Raw genomic sequence first — 25,625 nt, forward strand, 5'->3', positions numbered from 1 at the left:
TGGAATCTTTTCCACATCTTTTTTATCCATTCATCCACTGATGGGCATTTGGGCTGATTCCGTATTTAGCTATTATAAATAATGCTGTGATAAACATGGAAATGCATATATCTTTTCAAAAGCCTGTTTTGATTTCCTCTGGGTATATGCCCAGAGGTAGAATTGCTGGATAGTACAGTAGGTCTATTTTTAATTTTTTGAGGAACCTCCACATTGTTTTTCATAGTGGTTGGACCAATTTACATTCCCACCAACAATGTATAAGAGTTCCCTTTTCACCACATTCTTGCCAGGACCTGTTGTCTCTTGTCTTATTAGATGGTGTCAATGAAGGTTTTCACACATTGCTGTCATGACTGCCACTGGTCTGTCACTGATACTAAGATGTATTTTAAAAGACGTACTTTCAGATTCAGCTACTCTTTTCCAGGCCAGTCTTTTTCCTTCTGCAAATTAAGAGTTGACTCTTCTGTAATTCTTTCATTGGCTCATGGAGAGTTGTAAAAAGGAAGTCCCAAGTAGGACAACTTGGAGAACTGATGCTGTGGTCTATTCTAAGCATTATTTAAGATCGGCAAAGCAAAAGGAAGGACATGATGTACTCAGTGCTATCCATTTTTATTCTACTAGCAATTTTCTCCAAGATCAGAACATCCTGAGGTCTACAGATTGGAAAAGAATCAATTTCTGTGGCAGACTAAAATCAACCTTTTTCAAATAACTATGCTGTGGTATTGTAAATTCCCAGTCTCCAAATAGTAAGATGCAATTTTCAAATGTTCTCACAAATAGGAAAATTAAAAAAAAAATTATACATTCTCAAACCTCAAAACAAAGAATTAATTTAACTACCACTATGAAGGAGAGAGAAAAATATTTTTAAAATCTCAAAAAATTCTGGTGTAAAAAAATTACAAACACTTGTTTACTTTAGAATGGTGAAATTACATCATGAGCTCACAGAGGAGCTGATCTTAATGATCACATGCAATATTAATTTTCTAAAAACAGTATTTATCTAAAGGCTTTTTACTATTATATATATATATATACTTACTTTACTATTTACTATCACTTACTTTACTATTATATATAATATATAATATACTTACCTAAGACATAAAACAAATGTACAACTTCAACAAAAGTTACAAAGCAAATGTGTATGTAGCTATTAAGTTACAAAACAATACTGCTTAGCTCACCAGGAGCCACTCCCACACCTCTTCCCCACCTCTATCCCCTCCCTGCTCCCAAAAGCAACTCTCAGCCTATGTAATTGCTTTCTCTCTCTCTTTTTTTAAAGATTTTATTTATTTATTGACAGAAAGATAGCAAGAGCAGGAGCACAAGCAGGGGGAGTGGGAGAGGGAGAAGCAGGCTTCCCGCCGAGCAGGGAGCCCGATGTGGAGCTCCATCCCAGGACCCTGGGATCATGACCTGAGCCGAGCCGAAGGCAGATGCTTAACCGACTGAGCCACCCAGGCACTCCTCACTTTCTTTTCTTTTTGCTTTTACCGCTTAAATATGCATTCTAAAATACTATCATTTTAGTTTACCTACATTTAAACTTTATATAAATGGTATCATACAATATAGTTTCTTCTGTTTTGTATTGTTTAACTCAACATTTATGTTTTTCATCATACGTATTGCTATATATCTTGTTTTTGTTCTTTTTCATTTTCATTGATGTACACTCTCTCTTATATAAAATATATGACAAGTTGTTTATCCATTCTACTGCTCATGGACATTGTTTTTTTCCATTTTTTGACTATTATGAAAAATGCTGCTATGAACATTTATGTATATGTCTTTGAGTGCACAGAAGCATACATTTCTCAAGGGTGTATGCGTAGAAATTAAATTGCTGAGTTACACACTTGCATACATTTAGCATTCTGTATGACCATCATTTCTTTTTGGAAGGCTTCTTTGGTCCTTTTTTCTGTACCCAGGCTGAGCTAAATGCCTCTTCTCTGTGCTCTTGAGGCATCTGTGCATATCTGTATCACTGCTCTCATCAGAGAATCAAAGAATTGCCAACACTTGCTCTAAATCTGTGCTGCCCCATATGGTAGCCACTAGCCATGTGTTACCATTTAAGGTTAAATTAATTAAAATGAAATATGATTAAACACTCAGTTCCACAGTTCCCTTGGCCATATTTTAAGCTCAATAGCCATGTATGGCTTCTGGTTGCCACACTGAACCATCCAAATATAGAACATTTCCACGATCCCAGAAAGTTCTATTAAATATGTTGCTCTAGAATGCTAGTTCCTCCAGGGCCCAGGCTATAACTTATTCATCTTATATCTCATGCCCTCTACAGTGCTGGGCCAGACTTTTGACTTGTTGAACTAGACTGCTCCCAAGGTTTACAATCCAGTGGTGAAAGCAGAAAATACAACAGGATGTTAAACGAAGTTCCAAAGGCTCAGAACACTACAATAGCGGCTGATACAATAGTTCCCTATATCCTAAAGATGTGAGGGGGCAGCTCATCTATGCAAGGCAGACAGACCTAGAGACTGTGAAACAAGATGACCCACTTCCAGCTTATAAAGGAGAGAGGATGGGGGAGAGAGAGGAGAGGAGAGGAGGGGAAAGACTTCTCTGGAGAGAGTTGCAATACACTTGCATTACCCCCATTGCCTATTCACAATGTAAAGGGGGGAATAAGGAGACAGTTGCTTTCTCCTCAACACAGCCAAGTGAGAAAGGTATTAAGAAGACCATTCAAACAGCTTGTGGGGGAACATAAATACTTCAAAAGTATATAAAATTCCTGCTCTGTCATTTGCTGGCTGTGGGACAATGGGCAAGCTACATAACCTCTTGAAATTTCAGTTTCTTCATTTGTAATTTTGAATAATGAGAGTACTTCTCTCCTAGGGTTAATGTAAGAATTAAATGAGTAAACCAATGTAAGATACCCATAATAGCAACTTATTTAATTTTATTTGATGTGGATGTGCTGTTGGCAAATTCCTTTTCACTGTATATCTTTGAACGTGTTCTTAAGCTCAGCAGGTTTTAGCAGGCAAGCAGAAAATCTAGCTATCTACTAAACATGTGTGTTCTTTCTTCTTCAATGTGGAGAGTTGTCTCTGGGAGGCACTTGCCCAGCTCAAGACCACATCCCTTCCCCCTTTGCATTCAGATATGGCCATATCACAAATTATCATGAATGGAATGTTAGTAAAAATGATATGTAATAATTCTAGGCAGAATTTTCCTTTTTTCTTCCTTCACATTTTCTACCTCATCCACTGCCGTTTTGCCTTAGGTAGCATATAATTGAGTTAACTATTTTCAGTTCATAACATGCTATTATTTTACTTTCTCCTTTTAGCTTCAATTCCCATGCTCTTTCTCTTCTTCTCTATCCCCATATTCCACAGGCAGCTGGAATCTCATATTTTGGTGTATGCCTTTACATATAACTTAGAAAACTCTATTGTGTTGTTTTGGATATGTGTTTTGAATTCATACAAATAATATGGTGCTACAGGGCTTATTAAATACATAGATATGGATTAGGGAACTGTATTATCTACTATAGACTATTAATTTTTTAAGATGTCATGTTATACTCTATTAATACTTTGTGTTTTTTTATTGGTAGAACCTAGAGTAGAGAGGTTGTGTCTGTTGCCAGTAGCTAGAACAGTTTCTAACACAAGATATGAAAATCAACAACTAAGTAAATGTTTGATAAATATGTAAACACAAACTTAAGAAAACTTGTTTCAAAGAGTACAAAAACACTAATTTGAAAAGATACATGAACTCCTATGTTTACTGCAGCATTATTTACAATAGCCAAATTAATGGAAGCAGCCCAAGTGTCCATCGATAGATGAATGGATAAAGAAGCTGTGGTATACATATACATACACACATGCACACATACACACACATACACACAATGGAATATTATTCAACCATAAAAAGATGTAATCTTGCCATTTGCAACAACATGGATGGATCTAGAGAAGTAATGCTAAGAGAAATAAGTCAGTCAGAGAAAGACAAATACTATATGATTTCACTCATATGTGGAATTTAAGAAACAAAAGAAATGAATGAAGGAAAAAAAGAGACAAACCAAAAACCAGACTCTTAACTACAGAGAACAAACTGATGATTACCACAGGGGAGGGGGTGGGAGGGAATGAATAAAATAGGTAAAGGGGATTAAGAGTACACTTACCATGATGAGCACTGAGCAATGTATAGAATGGTCAAATCACTATATTGTACATCTAAAACTAATATAACACTAATGTTAACTATACTGGAATTAGAATAAAAATTTGTTTCATTTTTTTCCAGAAACTAACCTTACTTTATCTAAATTACATGTTTTAAAATGAAAATAAGACACTAATTCATAAGAATATTGCCTGGAGAAAGATGCCACACTATTTGATGTGTCTTATTTTACCTACTTAAATTCAAAACTATAATATCACATGAATAAGAAATTATAATTGTAATTAATCTTTAATATATGTATCTTATCAGTTCATCTTATTGAATGCTTATTATTGTGTTGTTTGCATTTTAATAAATATAATTCATGTACAATAAAATGAATTATTTCATCTGCATTTCATATACTTAAGTTGTATAGATTCTACTTTAAAATCTTAAATAATTCTTCTAAGGATAACAATTTTTATAATTTTTATAATTGTTATAAGGATAACAATCTTTAATTTTAAAGAATCTGAATTCCATATTAATATCATGAAATAAAGAAGTAGATTCTCTAGACCATATAACATTTCATGACCCTATGCATACTGAAGGCCTGGTTAATTATCAGACATAATTTTTGTCCATAACTTTTTATAATGGAAAATTTCAAAATATATAAAATTAGAGAAAATAGTGTAATACAATTATTATCCATAGCTTCAGCAGTGATTAACTCACACAAAATTTCCCTACCCATTTACCCTTTCTCTTTTACTTTCAAGCAGATTCTAGACAGCATAGCATTTCAGTTTCTTTAAGAATGCTTAAATAAATACTACAATCCCATTATCATGCTAATAATAATAATTTTTTAAAACTTTTTTTTTATTTTAAAGATTTTATTTATTTATTTGACAGAGAGAGACACAGCGAGAGAGGGAACACAAGCAGGGGGAGTGGGAGAGGAGAAGCAGGCTTCCCACAGAGCAGGGAGCCCAACATGGGGCTCGATCCCAGGGCCCTGGGATCATGACCTGAGCCAAAGGCAGATGCTTAACGACTGGGCCACCCAGGAGCCCCAATAATTTTTTAAAATCATAAATTTTAAGTCAATGTTCACATCTCCTAATAAATGTCACATTTTTCAGCATGTTTGTTAGAATTAGGATACAAATAAAATTCACATATTACTACACATGGTAGTTGCTATGTCTCTTAGAAGTCTATCTGAATCTATAGGTTTTTCTCTCTTACTATCTTACTTACAACTTATTTGTTGATGAAAGCAGGCTGTTTTTCCAATACATTTTTCCAGTCTGGGTTCTGCTGACTGAGTTTGCAGTTTGATTTGGGTTTTCAAAATGGTGGTATTCTAATTATGTCATTTCTCTTCATTCATGTCTATAAAGAGAAACCTCCTCATCTGTAACTTAGTGGTATATTTCATAAGGAAAGAGAATAAGTGCTTAATTATTTTATTTTATATAAAGTTTTAAAATAATGAGTTTTATAGTAAACTACTGGGAAGCAAAATTAAGAAAACAATGCCACTCACAACTGCATAAAAAAGAATAAAATACCTAGGAATAAATTAAAGCAAAAAGGTGAAAGATCTGTACTCTGAAAACTAAGAACATTGATAAAAGAAATTGGAGATGACACAAATAAATGGAAAGATACACTATGCTCATGAAATGGAATAATTAATACTGCTAAAAGGTCCATGGTGCTCAAAGCAACCTACAGAGTCAGTGCAAACCCTATCAAAATACCAATGGCATTTTTCACAGAGCTAGCACAAATAATCCTAAAATTTGTGTGGAACCAAAAAATACCCTGAATAGCTAAAGCAATCTTGAGAAAGAATAACAAAGCTGGAGTTCCCATGTTCTCTGATTTCAAACTATATTACAAAGCTATAGTAATCAAAACAGTATGGTACTTGCACAAAACCAGACACATAGATCAATGGAACAAAATAGTCTAGAAATAAACCCCATACTTACACGGTCAATTAATCTTCAATTGGACAGCTAAAATACAAAAGAATGAAACTTTCTTACACCATATAAAAAATAAACTCAAAGTGGATTAAATACTTATATGCAAGACTAGAAATCATAAAAATCCTAGAAAATATAGGTAATAGGCTCTTAGACATTAGTCTTAGAAATATTTTTTTTGATCTGTCTCCTTAAGCAAAAGCAACAAAAACAAAAATAAACAAGTGGGACTACATCAAACTAAAAAAGCTTTTGCACAGAGAAGGAAACCAATAAAACAAAAAGCTACTTACTGAATGGGAGAAGGTATGGGCAAATAATTTATATATTAAGGAGTTAATATCCAAAATATGTAAAGAACTCACATAACTCAATATAAAAAAATGGGCAGATGTACTAAATAGATATTTCTCCAAAGAAGACATACAGATGGCCAGAAGACACATGAAAAGATGCTCAATATCACTTATTGTTGGGGAAATGCAAATCAAAACCACAATGAGATATCATCTCATACCTGTCAGAATGGCTAGTACCAAAACAAAACAAAACAAAAAAAACCAAAACCCCCAAAAACAAAAACAAAAAACCAACCCCAAACAAAAACCTAAGAAACAGCATGTGTTGGCAAGGATGTGGAGGAGAGAACCCTTGTGCACTGTTGGTGGGAACAAAATGATGCAGCCACTATGGAAAACAGTATGGAGGTTCCTCAAAAAATTAAAAATAGAAATATGAAATTCAGCAATTCCACTTCTGGGTATTTACTGAAAGAAAATGAAAACACTGATTTGAAAATATATATGCACCATTATGTTCACTGCAGCATTCTTTACATTAGCCAAGTATGGAAGCAAACCTAGTGTCCATCAATAGATGAATGGATAAAGATGTGGTGTATATACACAATGGATTATTACTCAGCCATGAAATCTTGCCTTTTCCAATAACATGGATGCACCTAGAAGGTATTATGCTAAGTGAAATAAATCAGACAAAGAAAGATAAATATCATATGATTTCACTTATATGTGGAATCTAAAAAACAAAGCAAACAAAACAAAACAGAAATAGACTCATAGATACAGAGAACAATCTAGAGGTTGCCCGGGGGAATGGGTTTTAGGGACAAAATAGAGGAAGGAGATTAAAAGGTACACACTTCCAGTTATAAAATAAATAAGACATGGAGATACAATGTACAGCATAAGGAATATAGTTAATAATATGTAACAATTTCGTATGGGGACCAGAGGTAGCTAGATTATGGTGATGACTTCATGATGTATATAAATGCTGAATCACTATGTTGTACACCTATGTTTGTATGCCTAATGTTTGTACACACTATGTTTGTACACTAATATAATATTGTATGTCAACTACACTTCAATTAAAAAAATAATGAATTGTTAGCATCTTCCAATGTTGGGCAATTAGGGGTTTTTTTGGTATTGTTTTGGTTTTGGTATCATTATGAATGCTTCCCTCTGCTTACTCCTGCATAGATGATGTAGGTCTTGTGGCAGTTGGCAGTTTTTCTTTAGCCACTCTGTTTGGAGCTTGTGGGTATAACCTGTCATGTAGTGTTGTAACCAGTCTCCAAAATGGCTTCACATTTCCTGTGTTTCCTGTGTACATTCATTCTGATCCTCACATCAATAGGCAGAGACTTTTTCTCCTTCTGAGTCTGGGATGGCCCTGTGACTGATCTGACCATAGAATGTAGACAATGACATTTAGGGCAGCTCTTGGACCCCAGCCACCACGTAAGAAGGCCAAGCCACAAAAAGAGGCCAAATAAAGAATTGAAGTGTTCAGAATAACAGTATCAGCTGAACTCCCAGACAACAACCATATAAGATAGCTGTCTTGAATATTCTATTCCAATTGAGTCCCCAGATTACTGCAGCCCCAACAACCATAATAAAATGGTTTTTTTTAAGATACAAAGTATTGGAATGGTTTTTAATGTAACAATGGGTAACTACAACATTTATATTTGCTGTAAATGTTGTTCATTGTTTTTTGTTGTATTATCTAGTTGCACTTTTTAAAAAAAGATTTATTTACTTGAGAGAGACAGAGCATAGAGCATGTGCGAGAGTGGGGGGAAGGGCAAAGAGGGAGGGAGAGAGAGTCTCAAGCAGACTCCCCGTTGAGCGTGGAGCCCACATGGGGCTCCATCTCAGGACCCTGAGATCGTGACCTGAGCTGAAATCAAGAGTTGGATGCTTAACTGACTGAGCCACCCAGGCACCCCAAGTTGCACTATTTTTATGGAGGGATTTAGAGAGATTCTAAAATAATGTCCTGTAACATCCTCCACCAAAATCTTCCCAGAATCCACTCTGACATAAGATTAAAAGGTTATTTTATGATAGACCTCAGTTAAGACCTATAAAACCACCTGGCAGTGTAATTGAGAGCCAGAATGGAACATTGGAAATTTATTTATTTATTTATTTATTTATTTTTAAAGATTTTATTTATTTATTTGACAGAGAGAGACAGCGAGAGAGGGAACACAAGCAGGGGGAGTGGGAGAGGGAGAAGCAGGCTTCCCGCCGAGCAGGGAGCCCGATGCGGGGCTCGATCCCAGGACCCTGGGATCATGACCTGAGCCAAAGGCAGATGCTTAACGACTGAGCCACCCAGGCGCCCCAACATTGGAAATTTATAGCTTCCTCATATGAACTCTGGTCTTCTAATCAACCTTTTATAAAAGTAGACTCCTTTCTCCTCATTTTTTGCCCCCTCCCACCTCATTGCAGTTCACATTGAATAAATTAAAAGTCCAATTATTTGGTATTAGTTTTCTTGATAAAGTTGGATACCCCAATTCTCTAGAATCAGGTTGGTAGGGGTATCAATTAAAAATTCCAACAATCATTAACACATTCAGAAAAGTTAGAGTGAGTCATATGGGTTCTGCACAAACTAATAAATTGGCCCGTTTTAAAGTCAATCTATTCAGTCATTCATAAAAGTATTTACTGAGTGCTTATTATGACTCAGGAACCTGGGTATTAGGACCCTGGGTATACACTAGTAAACAAAGCAAACATCCCCACTCTTGAGGAAGTTAAATTCTGGTAACATATTCTTTCTTTCTTTCTTTCTTTTATTTTTTTAGAGGGGGGAGGGGTAAAGGGAGAGGAAGAGAGAGAGAGAATCTTCAGCATGGTTCCATGCCCAGCATGGAGCCCAACGTGGAGCCCAATATGGGGCTCCATTTCATGACCCTGAGATCATGACCTGAGCCAAAATCAAGAGTCGGATGCTTAACCAACTGAGCCACCCAGGTGCCCCTGGTAACATATTCTTTTAACAGTTGTTCAGTGGTCATTCTATTGTTACTTGAGCATGCTCCTTGGAAGGTGCTAACTCACTTCCTACTCCCTACACCAATCTTCAGTACACCCCCTGAAGAGCCCTGGTAAATACTATTTTATCTGTTTCATTACATTTTCAGTGATGGCAGAGTCTCTTGGAAATTGGTTTCTCTGTATGCCACCCAACTAGGCTTCCCCTTAATCCGATTCTGATTTCAAAGAGTCACTAGAGTTAAATCCAAAATGTGGCAAGCAGTTGGAGGGAATAATGCAGTGTTAGATTTAATTATTTTTGGTTAAAAACGTAAGTTACTTAGAGTGGTGCTTTAACATTTCCAATCACCACAGAATTCTGTAACACTTCATTAGATTACTAAGAATTTTAGACCTTTGTGTGTATATGGGGGTAGGGAGATGAGGGGAAAAGGAGAGAAGTAGTAGCGGTTGTAAAAGATGAGAAGGGAAAGGATAATGTTCTCATATTAATATTCTCATATTATTCTCATATTCTCAACACCAACAATTTAGGCAAATCTAGTATTTTAGGAGGTTCTTCATGTCCAACCTGGAAATGTACATTAACAGGAAACTTGCTACCCACTCCTTGACTCTCCTTTTCCCATCCATGTGTCTGCTGGGATCTATCAGTGGGCGGAAGACATTGTCATTGTTTATAATGCTCATAAGGCTGCATGGATGTGAATGACATATATTTAGAAATCAAAATAAAGCTTTCGGAAGATCTTCAATTTAATGGAAACTAGTCTAGTCATTTGGGAACCACAAGAGCTTTTTAGGGAAAATCTGCCTCTGCAAGTTGGAGGAAGTGTGGGTGTACTGGAGTCCTGGTGACACCTTGTGATGTCAGTCACCCCCAGCCTGAGGTTGATTGGCTATGAAGAGCTGAAGTAGAGTTTAAATTCCTGCACCATTAGAGAAGTGAACATCAGAACATCAACACAAGAGTGGCTTCACTGGGCATAAATTTCCTCTGTGAGAACTTCAGCCTCATTGTTGAGACTTTTGGGGAAAAGTCTTTGTGAACTGAAGAGGGTAAGAAATTTTCATTTTTTAAAAAACTTTTTAAATGATTTTTGCTATGTTTGGAAAATATTAAACATGTACACATGTTGAGAGGCATTATGCCATGCAGAGAAAGATGGAGAGAGCTGAGCCTTGGGTTAAAATGATTCCCATTTTTGTGCCTGTTGTTTATGCCACAGCAAATATTGATATGAAAATGACATGTTAAGTCAACAGAGCCAGATGTTTTTCTCTGTACTACTTTAATTAGATCTCTGTATAGTACTTCTGAAAGGAAGAGTTTACTGAACAGGAGACAGATGGAAAGTAATTTTGAAGGTTAGCTTTAATTAGCAAAACAAATAAAACTTTTACATTTAGGTTTCATGGATGTAGTGTTGTTCGTGGCCTACAAAATATTATGAAAGAACCTAAACTAGACTGGCAGGACTTCCAATATATGGTCTTTTAAATTAAAAACCATTTAATGCTATTCATCTAGATAGTACCCAAAAATACCCATTATGGACTGAGTAACTAAGATGCTAAGACCACTGAAATAAACCAAGGATGTGATAATTACAATGCTTTTGTATGTTTACATAGGCATTCATGTTACCATGATGCCTCGCAGTCAGAATTCAATAAGATGTTGAATATAACTGTCTTTTAAAAACACTTTCTAATGTAGAAGACTAAGAATATATATACTCCAATCCATATTTTTATTTGCTGCATTTATTCCACTTCATCTATATCATAAGTGTCTGTCTTCCATAATGGAAAATGGGCATTGTGGTCAGGTAATGCTTTCTCTATTACATCTAGAAAATCCCACATGTCATAGCAATACTTCAAGCAACCAGTCTTCTTTAGGAACAGTAACTTCTAGTGAACCATGCTTTCTGTGTACCTGAGGGTCAAATAGACTATCCTACTTTGATGTGGTTGGTTAAAATGTGTGAACAAACAATTTTCTAAAAGCATCAGTCCACTTACCTACCCCAAAATGGTAATGTGGACCAATGTGCCTCAGATGCTTAGAGGCCTTCCAAATCTATGTTGAATTTTAGGGCACCTTGGAGTTATTTTACTATGGTTGAAGGCATATGATGTGGGATTGATTATAACTGACTTAAGACAATTACAATTGGAAGGATTGGATATTTTTATTGCCTTATTTGTTTGGTGTTCTGAATTCCTGATAGAATTCATATCCTGGCCAAATTCCATTTTATTTTCAAAGAGTAGTAATGAAACAAGTCCTAGCTAATGGAGGTTCTGGTTAGTTGGGTTTGGATAATTTTACTTTTGTAGGACCAGCTAATTATCATTATTACACACTACTGTACACTCAGCACCTAGAACAGTGCCTGGCTCACAGGATATTCTCAGTAAGTATTTGTTGACTGCTAATGGATGGATATATTGTTCATTTGTATTATTGAAGATAACAACACTAAGTTGTTTAATCAACATAATGAATAAGCAAATCAAACATAATAAAATGAGCCTATGATTTTTCAAGCTTTTATTTCCTTCTTTTGGCTTACTGCTTTCATTTCAGTTTACGTAAAAGAAGATATATACTTTACAAGTGAACCTTAACTTGGAGGAAATTTCAGAACAAGTCTCCTTTCTTGAAAGCACAAAGAATTTCTGGCTATATTTGAGAGTAGCCAGAGAGAGACTGCAATTCCCTATTTCAGATCTTAAATATTTTGAGTCTTTTCAACTCTGGGGAAAAAATGAGAAAAGTTGAAAATCTTTTATATCCACTGTCCTTCAAGCAGGTGGAACACAAGTTGAGGTTACTGATTTCTTTTTGTCACATGCTTTCACTGTAGAATGACAGCATGTACAATGTAGAAATTACATTTACCAATCACCAAAAAAGAACTTGGGGTTCTGGACTGAACTCTTTCAAGAAGGCCTGTAGCTATTTTGCTAATTTATTATTCAGAATAGAGCTACCGCATATGGGCTACCGCATATCTGCTTCTACCCTTTCCAGGATGGTAGTTACAAAGTTTATAAACGTTTGCAGCTTTCATTTGGAATACACTTCACAAAAGCATAATTCTTCTTCTAAAAATACTAATTGAAAGCCTAATATAGGGTTTAAGATCTGACTTCCTTTAATGCTCAATGGCCGACTATATTCTATGAGAGGCAACTTCAGCTCTTTTAGGACCCCAGGGTATCTTTTATTTTAGTTTGGGAAATTACTGCTGTATCCATTTAGCACCACTTAGGGCGCTAAATGGTATTTTTAGAAGCACAAACAAGTTACTGCATTTCTTTTATGTTTCATAATATTCCATCCCTAAGAAACTTGAATGCTGGAAGCACACATTTCCTTTGTAAAAAGCCCAACATTCTTTAGTGTAGTGTATCACCTAATTTTTTTTTTTTTTTTTTTTTTTTAATAAAAAAGAAAAAAAAAAAAAAAAACAAAAAACCAAGAGGAGAACTCAGTATTTACTGGCCTTGTATCAAGTCTGAAATACTGCTAGCTTTCAGAACATCATGAGATTACCACCTTATTCAAGTTTCAGTTTGAAAATTAAAATGGTGAACAGCCTAATTTTCATTTGACCTGTGATGACAAAACCAATGGCATGCAGTTGAGAGTATCATATTTAGAGGAAACTTTGCTTTCCTTAAGAAATGGACCTAAGAACTTAAAAAAACAAAAAGTTTTGATTGTGGGAACTAAGGAGAAATAGAGGCGAGGAAAAATTTTCCTCTACTCTCGTAGCGTCTTCACTGGGCCTAAGAATTAAACTGACATAAGTCAGATTAACAGGAGAAAAGCACATAAGTTTTATTAAAATTTTTACATGCAGATGATAGCCTTCATAAGAGAATGAAGACCTGAAGGAGTGACCAGAGTAGAAAGCTTTTCTACCTTTTATTTTTTTTAATTAATTTATTTTTTTAAGATTTTTATTTGTCAGAGAGAGAGAGAGAGAGGGCACGAGAAGGGAGAGCTGCAGGCAGAGGGAGAAGCAGGCTCCCCACTGAGCAAGGAGCCTGATGCAGGACTCGATTCCAGGACCCTGAGATCATGACCTGACCTGAAGGCAGCCGCTTAACCGACTGAGCCACCCAGGTGCCCCACTTTTTTTTACCTTTTAGATAAAGAAACAATACCTCTGTGAAGAACTGATAAGACAGAAGGGTTTGGGCTGGGGCAGTAAATTGTAGGGAAGTGATTGGGAAGATAGGATTAGTTTAACAAGGTTTGTTTGTACAGATTTCTCTCAGCCTTGACCCCTTATCTCTGAGGATGAGAATGTCTTCCCTCCTCTGGGTACAGGGAAGCCACCTTTCACATGGGAGTTTCCTGCTTTCAGGAATAAAAAGGAGGATTAGAGCATCTTTCTTGCATCTGCTGTTTCTCAAGGGCCTTCAGCTCAAAATAATTATGTCAAGGCATATTTTAGGATGTAAAATATTCTGGTTTCTTTCAGAAGTAATATCTTTTTAAATTAGGCTTGTTTTAGATGCAGTTGAGCACTTTTATGTTTTTCCTGTTAATATTAGGCAGAAGATTTGAAAAAGAAATAAAAATATCAAAATACAAGGACTAATATGAACTATGTTGAATCAGAATAAAGAAAATAATATGAATGAAAAATAACTATGTTGAAGTACGATAATGTTCATGATATAAAATGAGAAATCTATTGGGCCATTTGGGCTGTACGAAAGTAGAAATGAGGAACATTCTCAGTCTTCTTAGGATTTCTACTGTTTTCTTGAATAAATTAAAAAAATAAGATCAAATGACTTCTGGAGCCATGTTATAGGCACTGTTCAGCATATTCAGACATTAGTGAGCAGTGTATTCTTATTTTCTAGATCAGAGGTTAAAATCATTTGCAGCACCTTAAAAACAAAACTGAAGTCTGAAATAAACTTGCAGCATTTTTCACAAAATGTCTGGAAGTCCATCTGACAAACTGGTTAGGGCAGCCACAGGGCTTACAAGTGCAGGGCAAATTATCTTCCCTTTAAATCATTTCAGTAACTTTTTACATTAGCATGTAGTACATCTATTTTAGATATAGAACAAGTTGTTTTCCAAATCACCAGTTCTTGAAGTGTGAAATGAAGCCACCATCCAGGAAAATACAGTTTGATTTGGTAGGTTTTACTCAGCATGATTCACAAGTATATCCCAAACGTCTTATCTTCCCGAGATCCTTCAGTGACATGAGTGACATTTAAAAGAATTCAGCACAATCTGTGTATAATGTATGACCAACTGTAGCAGAGTAGATATGAAGAGCTTTCTGGAGTTGTAATATGAAGCCTGCCATACTTCAGATCAAGAAAAAAAAGCGCAGAACCATTCTATTTTGTCTAAATATTATGAAGTTATAAATGTGAATGAGAAGCACTTTGTGTCTGTGTGTGTGTGTGTGTAGACAAATGTAGATGACCTATCAATGGTATCACTAAATTTTGTGTTATGTGTATATTTGCCAGGTTGCTGTGCCACACTAAGGTGCATAATTACCATAAAAGTGATTGGTCAGAAATTTCTCTATTCCTCTTTCTTTACTTGTTCCTCCATTTATCATATTTTATGTGTTAGGGAAGAAGTGCTTATAGACCTCCTCATTGAAATGTTTCCAATTTATCTCTTAGAAGTAAAGTTTCTTTTTAACCTGTTTATTGAGATATAATTCAATATACACTTTACAAACCTGAAGTGTACAGTTCAATAATTTTTAGCCATTGCACAGAGTTGTGCAACCTTCACCAAAATCAATTTTAGAACACTTTCATCACCTCCAAAATTCACCCCTTAACTGTCATTCCCAAACTCCCATCTCTTCCAACCCTGGGCAAAACACTTACCTACTTTCTGTCTCTATAGATTTGCCTATTTTGGACAATTTATATAACTGTAGTCAAACAATATGTGGTCTTTTGTGTCTGGCTTCTTTCACTCAGTATAATGTTTTCAAGGTTCCTCTACTTTGTAGCATGTATCAGTACTTCATTCTTTTTTATGGCTGAATAATATTCCATTGTATGAATGCAGTACCTTTTATTTATCTATTCATCAGTTGATGGACATTAGGACAAGTTGTGTTTTTTAATAGGAAGAAACTGTTAAAAAGTTAAAACTTCTATATTTCTTTAGCATAGAGGAAAACATCTTCTGTCCTTATCACAGGTAGAGGTGTCACACCCAGCTATGAAGACCAGCATCCTGCTTATGTTCCTTTGGGGGTTGTCCTGTGCTCTTCCAGTAAGTATCAGGGTAGGGATATATGAAATAAACCTTTGATACCTAAAATTCCACAATGTTAATTGGCTATAAGCCAAGGTGCCTGTATAAGTTCTAGTCAGATGAAAACAGTAGTTTCTTAGGAAGCTGTTTGCTTTAAAATATTATCCGAGGGGCACCTGGATGGCTCAGTCATTAAGCGTCTGCCTTTGGCTCACGTCATGATCCCAGGGTCCTGGGATCGAGCCCCGCATCGGGCTCCCTGCTCCGCGGGAAGCCTGCTTCTCCCTCTCCCACACCCCTTGCTTGTGTTCCTGCTCTTGCTATCTCTCTGTCAAATAAATAAAATCTTCAAAAAAAAAATTATCTGAGTTATTCCTTATTCTGTTCAATCATATAGCTATGATTCTCATTTTTCTTCATCAGCAGTGGTTCTCAAAGTGTCATCCTCCAACCAGCAGCATCAGCATCAACTAGAATTTTGTTAGAAATGTAAATTCTTGGGTCCTACCTCAGACCTACTGAGCCGGACTCTCTAGGGATGGGGCAATCTGTGGTTTAAAAGGTCTCCAGCTGATTCTAATTCATGCTGAAATTTGACCATCACTGCTCCTACATATGTAAAGTGTTACTAGCTACTGCCTTGGAAATTTCTCTGTGAGTTAACCCTGTGTACTAAATTTTCTAGGTAGCCAGGTATCAAAATACTGAATCTGAGAGCTCTGAAGAATGGAAGGTGAGTAGAAATAAGGTTTTTAAAAAATATTTTTAATTTAATATATTATTAAATATATTAACTCCACCACAAATATTGAAACTGCTAATGATTTAAGGAATACCTTAATAACCTAAGATATAGGTAGTAAGGGCTATAATTTCTAGTTCATGTGAAAAAATTTAGTTCATATAATGCTTCAACTTCAACTTAGTAGTATAATTTAGTGAGGAGGCTTTTTTTTCCCTTTAGCTTTATTTTCATAATGATGTCCGCAGTAGTGGAAGGGAAGGGATGACAGTGAACCAAGGCTGCTTTTAAAGGATTAGGACTAGAAATCTGTTTACCAGGAGATGTCTGGCAGGCAGGAGGTCAAGTCCTGGAAAGTGAGAAAAGACAGAAGAATGAGAGGATACTAGAGTCTCTGGAATAATAGCTAATGTTGATTGAGTGTTAACTCTGAATAACCCAACAGTTACTAATTCTCAAGAACTCCATTGCTAGGCTGTTTTATGTGCTTTACAAGAGAACACTGAGACACAGAGAGTAACCTAGTCTGTTTCGGTTATGTGGTAAGTGTTAGAGCCAGACTTTAAACCTAGGTCACTCTGGCTCCAGAATCCACATTCTCTTATTAGGGTGTTATATCCCTCTCAGGAAGGGGCCAAGTCTAGGAGGGCAACAGGTTCTCAAGATTGAAACTACAAGGAAGGCTTAAAATCTTATGCTAGGTCAGAGTGTTTTGTTCATGACCTTGTTACCTGCTGGCTTTTGCATACACTGCAGCTTGGGCACAACATTATTAGCAGTTGCCAGACAATGTCAGAGGCTTGAGATGGGGTTCTGTCCCTGCCTGAGATTGGAATTGGCCTTGCAGCATTTCTCAGATGAACTCTCATCAGAGATGTCCTTCGGCTGGTTAATTGAAAAGCAGCCACTATAGATCCTCTCTCTCATTGAACCGAAGACTCTAAGAGTACCACAAACACGTTAGGTTCTCAAGTCTAGCTTTGGTATGAGAAAAATACCAATGTCTCGCTCCCTCCTAGCCCTTAATTCCAAATGATAACTGACGGAGTTCTCTCTGAGAGTCTGCCATTGTGCCTGCTTGCACTGTCACAGGGCAAAGACTAAGTGATCAGAGCTCCTTCCTCTGGGGAGACACCCCTGCCTCACGTGCTGGGAGGCTTGTTGAAGACACGCTGATAGCAGCTCCTCCCTGCTTTTCTCTGCACCTCAGGTCTTCACACTCATGGCTCAGCAGCTTTGAACCAAAAGGGATTTTGGGATCTTGCTGTGCTTCCGGGGAAGGGGGAGTGTAGATGCGGAGAAGGCACCAGAGGTGGCACAGGCAATCTTAAGAGTTCTTATAAGATCAAAAAAAAGTGAAATAAATCAGAACGATGCCTAATTAAGTTTCAGACTCAGTTTCGTGTGTGTGTGTGTGTGTGTGATCTTATGCGATTCGAGAAAGGTTTAATGGCTTTCTCAATTCAGTTTTATCTATCGCTGAATTTTATAATGTGATATTCTCAAAATGGATTATTTCTTTAGTTTATATCATATTAAATAGTTCTCAAGATGCTTCCAATTTCGTCCTCACAGTAACTCTATGGAGTATGCACAGTGGTTGCTAATATTCTTAATTTATGAAGAAGAAATTGACGTTGGAAAGGTGAAGTGAATTGCCCAGATTCGCATAGAGTGACCAAACATCACAGTTTATCCAAGACTTCGGGGTTTCCTGGAACATGTGAATTTCAGCACTAAAACCAAGACAGTTGGTTTTCAGGGCTAAAACCAAAACCAAGGAGCTAATTGAGACTTAAATCTGGGTTCTAAATTCCAATGCTGTTTTTTTTTTTCCTATGTTACATTTTATCTAGGTTGTACAAACAACCAACTTCAAAGAAAGTATGTTTTTCTCTAAGTGAATATCAGAAACACAACGATCTTCTACGTCTTTTAGATAACAAGATCTTTCTAGGCCATCTCACATTCTCTTTTTAGCCATTTCACCATAAAATGTCATTATTACTCATGTAAACGTAAACTCTGTATCAAGAAACTAAAAAAAATCAACTAAAATTATTTTAAATATCTGCAAGACATGATCCGTCTCTAAAGGAGTAACTTCTTTTCCTTCCTTTTTTTACAGGGTCATTTGGCACAGACACCAACACCACCTTTGGTAACTATCTCATTCAATTTTTGTTATAAACACCTCATACAGTAAATTTACTTTAACACTCTTCTCATCACCTTAGGCCATTTGGACAGCAGTAAATCCAAACCGCAAGCAATTTATGTGTATCATATTTTTCTTTCCTTGGGAATTGCTAAAAGGAAAAATAAACAACTTTTTTTTTTCCTTTTAGGAGAGCAGTGAGTCATCAGAAGAAAGTAAAGTTAGCTCCAAGGAACAGGTAATTAAACAGACCTTTCTTAACTTTTCAGGCTACTTAGGAATCAAAGGAAATGATGTTAGATTAAATTACCTGCAACCATTCTAAATGTAATATTTTCTAACCATTGGTTATGCTAGCTAAATCATCCCATAAAGTAAGAAGAGAAAAATGAGTGGGAGAATTCAGATGTGGACATGCTGTTCATTCCATATTTATCACTGGGGCCAGATTATAGACATTGTGGCCCCAGATGTCCTCTAGTTAAAAAGAACACACACACACACACACACACATACACACACTCACACACACACACAAATGGTCCTAGACTATGCTAGACAAGTAATAGCTCATTTATCACTCTAAAATACTGCTTTTACAATTGGAGCAGTTCAGATCAGACAGAGAAAGCTTCCTGGCTAACATGAAGTACCTGCTGGGCGTAGAGATCTCCTCCATGTCAAGGATCTTGTTGGAGCAGAAAGTAGGAAAGCCCTGAAGAAACTTTACTGAAACAGCTTTTTTAGTAATGATTTGTCTTTAAAACAGTCTCAGTGGTGACCCTCGTAATAAGAAAAGCTGACTTATAATTATAATCCTTTAAGAAAAAAATTGGTTTTCTTTCTCTTTTGTGTGCACTCTTTTTTTTTTTTTTTTCATTTTCCCAAGACTAAATGTCATTACTTTCTTGGCTGTCCTATCATTTTGATGAAACTCAAACCCGTGGGGCTCCAGAGATTCCAGGAACCAGGTTTCTCCTTGAAGCTTTGATCCATGTTGTATTCTATACTCAACCAGTTGGAAGATGAATTATTAGTCTTTTACCACTGTTTACTAAAGGTTTGTCTGAGGAACATTCTAGGAATTTATAAGCATAGAATTGGGGATGTTTTCTGGAGATGTTATGATTTATTGCCTTAATATTCTCCGAGCTCTCAAATGAGAATAATAGTACCTGCTTGAGAAGGGTGCAATATGTGCCTTTTGAGGTATGGGGAGCTAAAAAGATGCTTAGTTCCAGCATACCAGTGTAAACTCTAGCAACGGGAGGAGATGTCATCATTATGTACTCCCAACTGCAAAGTCAGATATTGATCAGTAGGGACAAGTGGAAAAATAAAAACAAAGTCAGCAAGAATGCTCTGCTATGGGGTATGGTAAAGAGAGCAGATTTTTCCATAGCATAATGAATGAAGACTCACTATCCTTCCTTATCTGTGTAGTGCTTCCAATTGTTTGACTTACGGGGATAATCTCTCTGAGCTCACACTTAGAACTAAGCCTTCCTGGTGGTCCCACTAGTTGCAGTCTCCTAGCTAAACCTTCTACAGGCAACCCTCTGCCAGTGTGAATGAAGTATAAATATGGTATGGGTGAGATGTATATCTTACCACAATATTTTACTTTCATTTTAGCTAAAAGTTTCATTCTACTGCCCTAGTACATCCCCCCCCTTCCCCCAGAGTTGATAAGAAAAAAATATTTGGGTCATTTTAAAATCTGTTTTAAAGATTTTAAAAACTGTTTTAAGCCAAACAATTTGATGAGTATTTCAAACATCTCTTTAATGTACCAAAAAAAAAAAAAAAAAAAAAAAAATTCTCTGAGAGTTTCTTCCAGGAATCAGACTTACAATATGATTTGAGTTTCATGAATGTGATTTCTACAGAGCTTTTTAAGAAAGTTTCTGTAGCACTGAATGAATTGTGCCTATATAAAATGGAATGACTTGAGTTTCAACTCCTCTACTTTCCTCTTTAACCTCTGGTAGACATGTTATTGAGCAGGAAAACTGAGCATGGATTAGAAGGAGGGACATAAGAAAAAAGCAGGAGGAGAATAGATAACACCCTCTATATCAGCTCCTGGAGTACTGACCATGTTTGTTAACCCCAAACTTCAGGCAAATGAAGACCCCAGTGACAGTGCTGAATCAGAGGAGGGCCTTGATGATCATCAAAATATGCACAGGGCAGCTGATGGCCTCTCTAGGAGTGGAGGAAAAGAAGGAGATGATAAAGATGATGATGAAGATGACAGTGGAGATGACACTTTTGGTGATGATGACAATGGCCCAGGACCTGAAGAGAGACAAGGAGGAAACTCCAGACTCAAAAGTAATGAGGACTCAGCCGAAGTCACACAATCCAGGGAAGATAGTGCCCTGCAAGGAGAAGACAGTACCCAAGATACCACCAGTGAGAGCAGGGACCTTGACAATGAGGATGAGGTGAACAGCAGGCCTGAGAGAGGTGACTCTGCTCAAGAGAGTGAGAGTGAGGAGTACTGGGTGGGAGGAGGCAGTGAAGGGGATAGTAGCCATGGGGATGGCTCTGAGTTTGGTGATGAAGAAATGCAGAATGATGATCCAGACATTATCAGGAGTGACAGAGGCAACTCCAGAATGAACAGTGCTAGTGTCAAATCAGAAGAATCGAAAGGAAACAGTGATGAGCAAGCAAGCACTCAGGATTCAGGTGACAGCCAATCAGTGGAGTATCTCAGGAGGAAAATTTTCAGAAAGTCCCGTATTTCTGAGGAAGACGATATAGGTGAGCTTGATGATAGCAACACAATGGAAGAAATCAAGAGTGACTCAACAGAAAACACCAACTCCAAAGAAGCTGGCCTCAGCCAATCCAGGGAAAACAGCGAGAGTGAATCTCTAGAAGAGAGTGAGGAGACTCAGTCTCAAGAAGACAGTCAAAATGTACAAGACCCCAGTAGTGAGTCTAGTCAAGAGGTTGATCTGCCATCTCAGGAAAATAGTAGTGAATCTCAGGAAGAGGCAGTGAGTGAGCCCAGGGGTGACAACCCAGATAACACCACCAGTCACTCAGAAGATCAGGAAGATAGTGACTCCAGTGAAGAGAATAGCTTGAATAAACCCTCCAGTTCAGAAAGTGAATCCACAGAGGAGCAAGCTGACAGTGAATCCAGTGAAAGCCTCAAAGACTCAGAGGAGAGCCCAGAGTCCACTGAGGAGGAGAACAGTTCTAGCCAGGAGGGCCTCCAGTCTCACAGTGCCTCAGCAGAGAGCCAGAGTGAAGAAAGCCAGTCTGAGCAGGACAGCCAGTCTGAGGAAGATGATGCCAGTGATTCTCAGGACAGCAGCAAATCAAAAGAAGACAGCAACTCTACTGAGAGCGAATCAAGCAGTGAAGAAGATGGCCACTCAAAAAACACTGAGATAGAAAGCAGAAAATTAACAGTTGATACTTATCACAACAAACCCATTGGGGATCAAGATGACAATGACTGCCAAGATGGCTATTAGCAACAACTTTCCCAAGAAGTGGCTCTCAGCTTCGGAGTTGGAGAACAGGGAAATCATTATAACAATAATTTATTGTTTTTTTTATCAGAAGGACAAACAGAGGCCACTTCTTTCTGAAAGGAAATGCTGGATATATTTGTTTCTAGGGTGTCACCAATTTATAGGGGTTTAAATACTGTCAGAGGACACCAGAACACACTCAATGAGACTGGAAGCAAGGAAAGATGTGCATTATAGCTTCACACCTGAAATAGTTGCTAACTCATTAACATAACAGTTATTGAGGTTCTATTATGTACCATGCACTGTGCTAGGTGCTGGGATATAAAGAAGCTTAAGGCTTGTTTCTTGCTCCTGAGGAGCTTATAGAGGGATAAATAAACTTAAAAAGCTAAACAGGGATACATATGAGAGAAACAAGAATTATTACAATGCAGTGTGGTAAGTGCTGTAGGAGGTATGAACAAAATATATGGGAGCACAGAAGATGGGCCCAACTTTGCCTTGGAAAATCCGGGAGGGCTTCACAGCAGAAAAGACACTAGAGTTGGAGCACTGCATAAGATTTCTCCATTGAAGACAAGAGAATTCTGTTCATTCTTGGGATAAGCAATAGAGAATCCTATATGATTCAGTATTTAGTTTTGGAAAGCACTTTCAAATTATGGCACAGTGAGGTATTCTGGATAAACAAAACTTTGTTTTCAAGTAACTTACCCTTTTTGATGCTTTTTGTGGAACTCTCATGAACAGTGCCTCACTCACCACTGGTGATATGATATGGAAGACTGGGTGGGGGAGAAGAGTAGAAAGAAATCCCTCTTTAAATAGATAACTTTTAGCTTTATTTTTTTTCTAAAATCAGTCTATGTGCAATGCTAGAAAAAATTATTCTCTGAGTCCTTTACATATGTTGCACATAATGAAATTGTGTATATAGAATTCAATTGATTTTTGCCAAATATCCTTTGAAATGTTACCTCAACATAAAATATGTTTTGTAATAAAGATAATATCTAGAAGAAGTATGTGTTTATTTTTATAGTAATATTATTAGGAAATATCTGTATTAAATCACTCTTCCTTTAAAGCATTAAAGAATAGTTTCCTTTCTTCCATTAAAATAAAAGATTTTCTTAAATTATTTCATGAAAATTTTTTTTTTTTTTTTTAAAGATTTTATTTATTTATTTGACAGAGAGAGACAGCGAGAGAGGGAACACAAGCAGGGGGAGTGGGAGAGGGAGAAGCAGGCTTCCCGCGGAGCAGGCAGCCCGATGCGGGGCTCGATCCCAGGACCCTGGGATCATGACCTGAGCCGAAGGCAGACGCTTAACGACTGAGCCACCCAGGCGCCCCTATTTCATGAAAATTTTATTTATAATTCAGGTAGCATTTTGAAAAAATTCCTTTATACGTTGTTTATGATATTTTACCAAATATACCTGTTATAGATAAGGAAAAAAGAAAATGAAGCAAGCTCTCAACATTGCTTAAGGCCATCCCAAAAGTTCATGGTGGTTGAGTTTAACATTAGTTTTTGTTGGTCTCTCAGACTGTCATTTGTGTAAACTCTAGAATCTACAGGGAAACATATTCCTTACAATTTTAAATTCTTTGTAAGAAATTATCACACCTCAGCACTTTTACTTTTCAGATGTGTTTTTAGCCACAATTCCACTATAGTACATTAGAATTCCCCTACAAATTTATTAAGAGAATCAGGAAGACTTTCTTTTATTCATTCATTCATTCAATTTTTTTGAGAGAGTGTGCATGCGTGCATGCGTGAGGTGGGGAGGGGTAGAGGGAGAGAGAGAATCCCAAGCACACTCCATGCCCAGTGCAGAGCCCAACGAAGGGCTCTGTATCACAACCCTGAGATCATGACCCCAACTGAAATCAAGAGTCAAGATGCTTAACTGATTGAGCCACCCAGGTGCCCCCAGGAAGACTTTCTAACCTTCAGTCTGATCCTTCCCATCCTTCACATGGTTCCATTCCCTCACAATGTCAAAGCTGTGGTCACTTAGAGAATAAATATATATTCTCTAATCCCATCCCTTGAGATTTTAATTTAGTAGGTCTAGAGTGAAACCCAGAATTCTCCATTTTTAGAAGGATCCCAGGAGATTCTGATGTAGCCCATCCACATACTTACATTTGAGTTCTCTGGCTCTATGGATTAATTATCTGGCTTTATTAACCTATAGGTTCCTGCCAACCCACAGCTTCTTATAAGGAGAACTATCCCATGTTTGGACCTCCTGGGTGTCTGAGGCATAGGTGATCAGCTTCTAACCATTCAACTGCCCTGCCTCACGATAGGTGATTGTACTGATGAGAACCTGACCCCAGGGCACTTGCCTATAGGCTGGCTAGCAGCCTCAGATGAGACATGTTGCAAAGGCTCTGCCTGAACATAAATGACAGTGGCTTGAGGTCTAATATGAATTTCCCTCTGTGAATATTTGAATATTTATGAAGATAGATGTCAACAAGTAATCAAAACAAAAACAGAAGGGAATACACAGAGAGCCAGAAATAGCCATTAGAGAGAGTCCATTAATGGTGAAGCACAAAATTGAAAATTATTGAGCTCTCAATGCTGAGAAGCAAAATCATAGTCCTCTTGCTCTCATGCTTGGATCTTGACTCTTCTATTGCCCACTAGGCCTTCTTGGATTCCTATGATGTTCCTTCTTTTTAAGTGCCACTTGTATCCTTCCAATACACTCACCTTTGTTGAGACAAACTGAGTCAGTCTTTGTGACTTGCAAACAAAATGCCTAATCAACTCAAACTCATAACCTTAGGTTTTAAGTTTAGCAGTGTTCCTAGGTCATATAATCCCTTTACCAAGTTAACTAACAGGACTTTTAGAAGGAAGAATAATGATAAGAATTTTAGCTATGTTGGTGATAGAAATCAACTTAGGCAGATGTGGGAGAGTTTTAAGTTCTCATCGACTCATTTTATGTACTAGGTATAGACACTGGTCTATTTTGCAATCAAAAGTGGTATAAAAATATTATCCAAAGGAAAGCTGACTGGACTGGGGCTTTAGCTTTGAAGGTGTGTAAGTTTTCTCATGGAGTTCCTCACTGAAGTCTATAATGGATGAGTCCACTTGAGAAGCCAAATCACAATCAGAAATCAATTTTTAGTTTATAATGGGAAGAATAAGAATTAAAGGCTATGAGATGAGCATAAATGAGAACACAAATGAGAGCTACGTGGCACGAATGCTTAACAGCACTGGGCTAAAATAAGATGATGTTATCTATGGTGCTCCATGAAAAACCTTACAGTTGGGACTCAAACTAGAAAGCTGACTCTTTCCTGGAAAGTACTCCAAAGAGCCACGATCAAGTCTTGCCACAGTGACCCTTATTTTCTAAGCT

At 37.1% G+C, this 25,625-nt stretch overlaps 1 protein-coding gene across 1 annotated transcript; it reads left to right on the forward strand.

Moving 5' to 3' along the window:
- The first annotated feature begins 10,011 nt into the window (after window positions 1–10,011).
- On the forward strand, window positions 10,012–23,194 carry DMP1 (dentin matrix acidic phosphoprotein 1). The gene is made up of 6 exons (XM_032400768.1): window positions 10,012–10,603; window positions 15,768–15,842; window positions 16,510–16,557; window positions 18,695–18,727; window positions 18,915–18,962; window positions 20,848–23,194. The coding sequence occupies exons 2-6, from the start codon at window positions 15,789–15,791 to the stop codon at window positions 22,219–22,221; spliced, it is 1,557 nt and encodes a 518-aa protein (XP_032256659.1). The 5' UTR covers window positions 10,012–10,603; window positions 15,768–15,788; the 3' UTR covers window positions 22,222–23,194.
- The last annotated feature ends 2,431 nt before the right edge of the window (window positions 23,195–25,625 follow it).

The sequence above is a fragment of the Phoca vitulina genome, unplaced genomic scaffold (assembly GCF_004348235.1).
Source record: "Phoca vitulina isolate PV1807 unplaced genomic scaffold, GSC_HSeal_1.0 scaffold3, whole genome shotgun sequence".
Classification (NCBI taxonomy): Eukaryota; Metazoa; Chordata; class Mammalia; order Carnivora; family Phocidae; genus Phoca; species Phoca vitulina.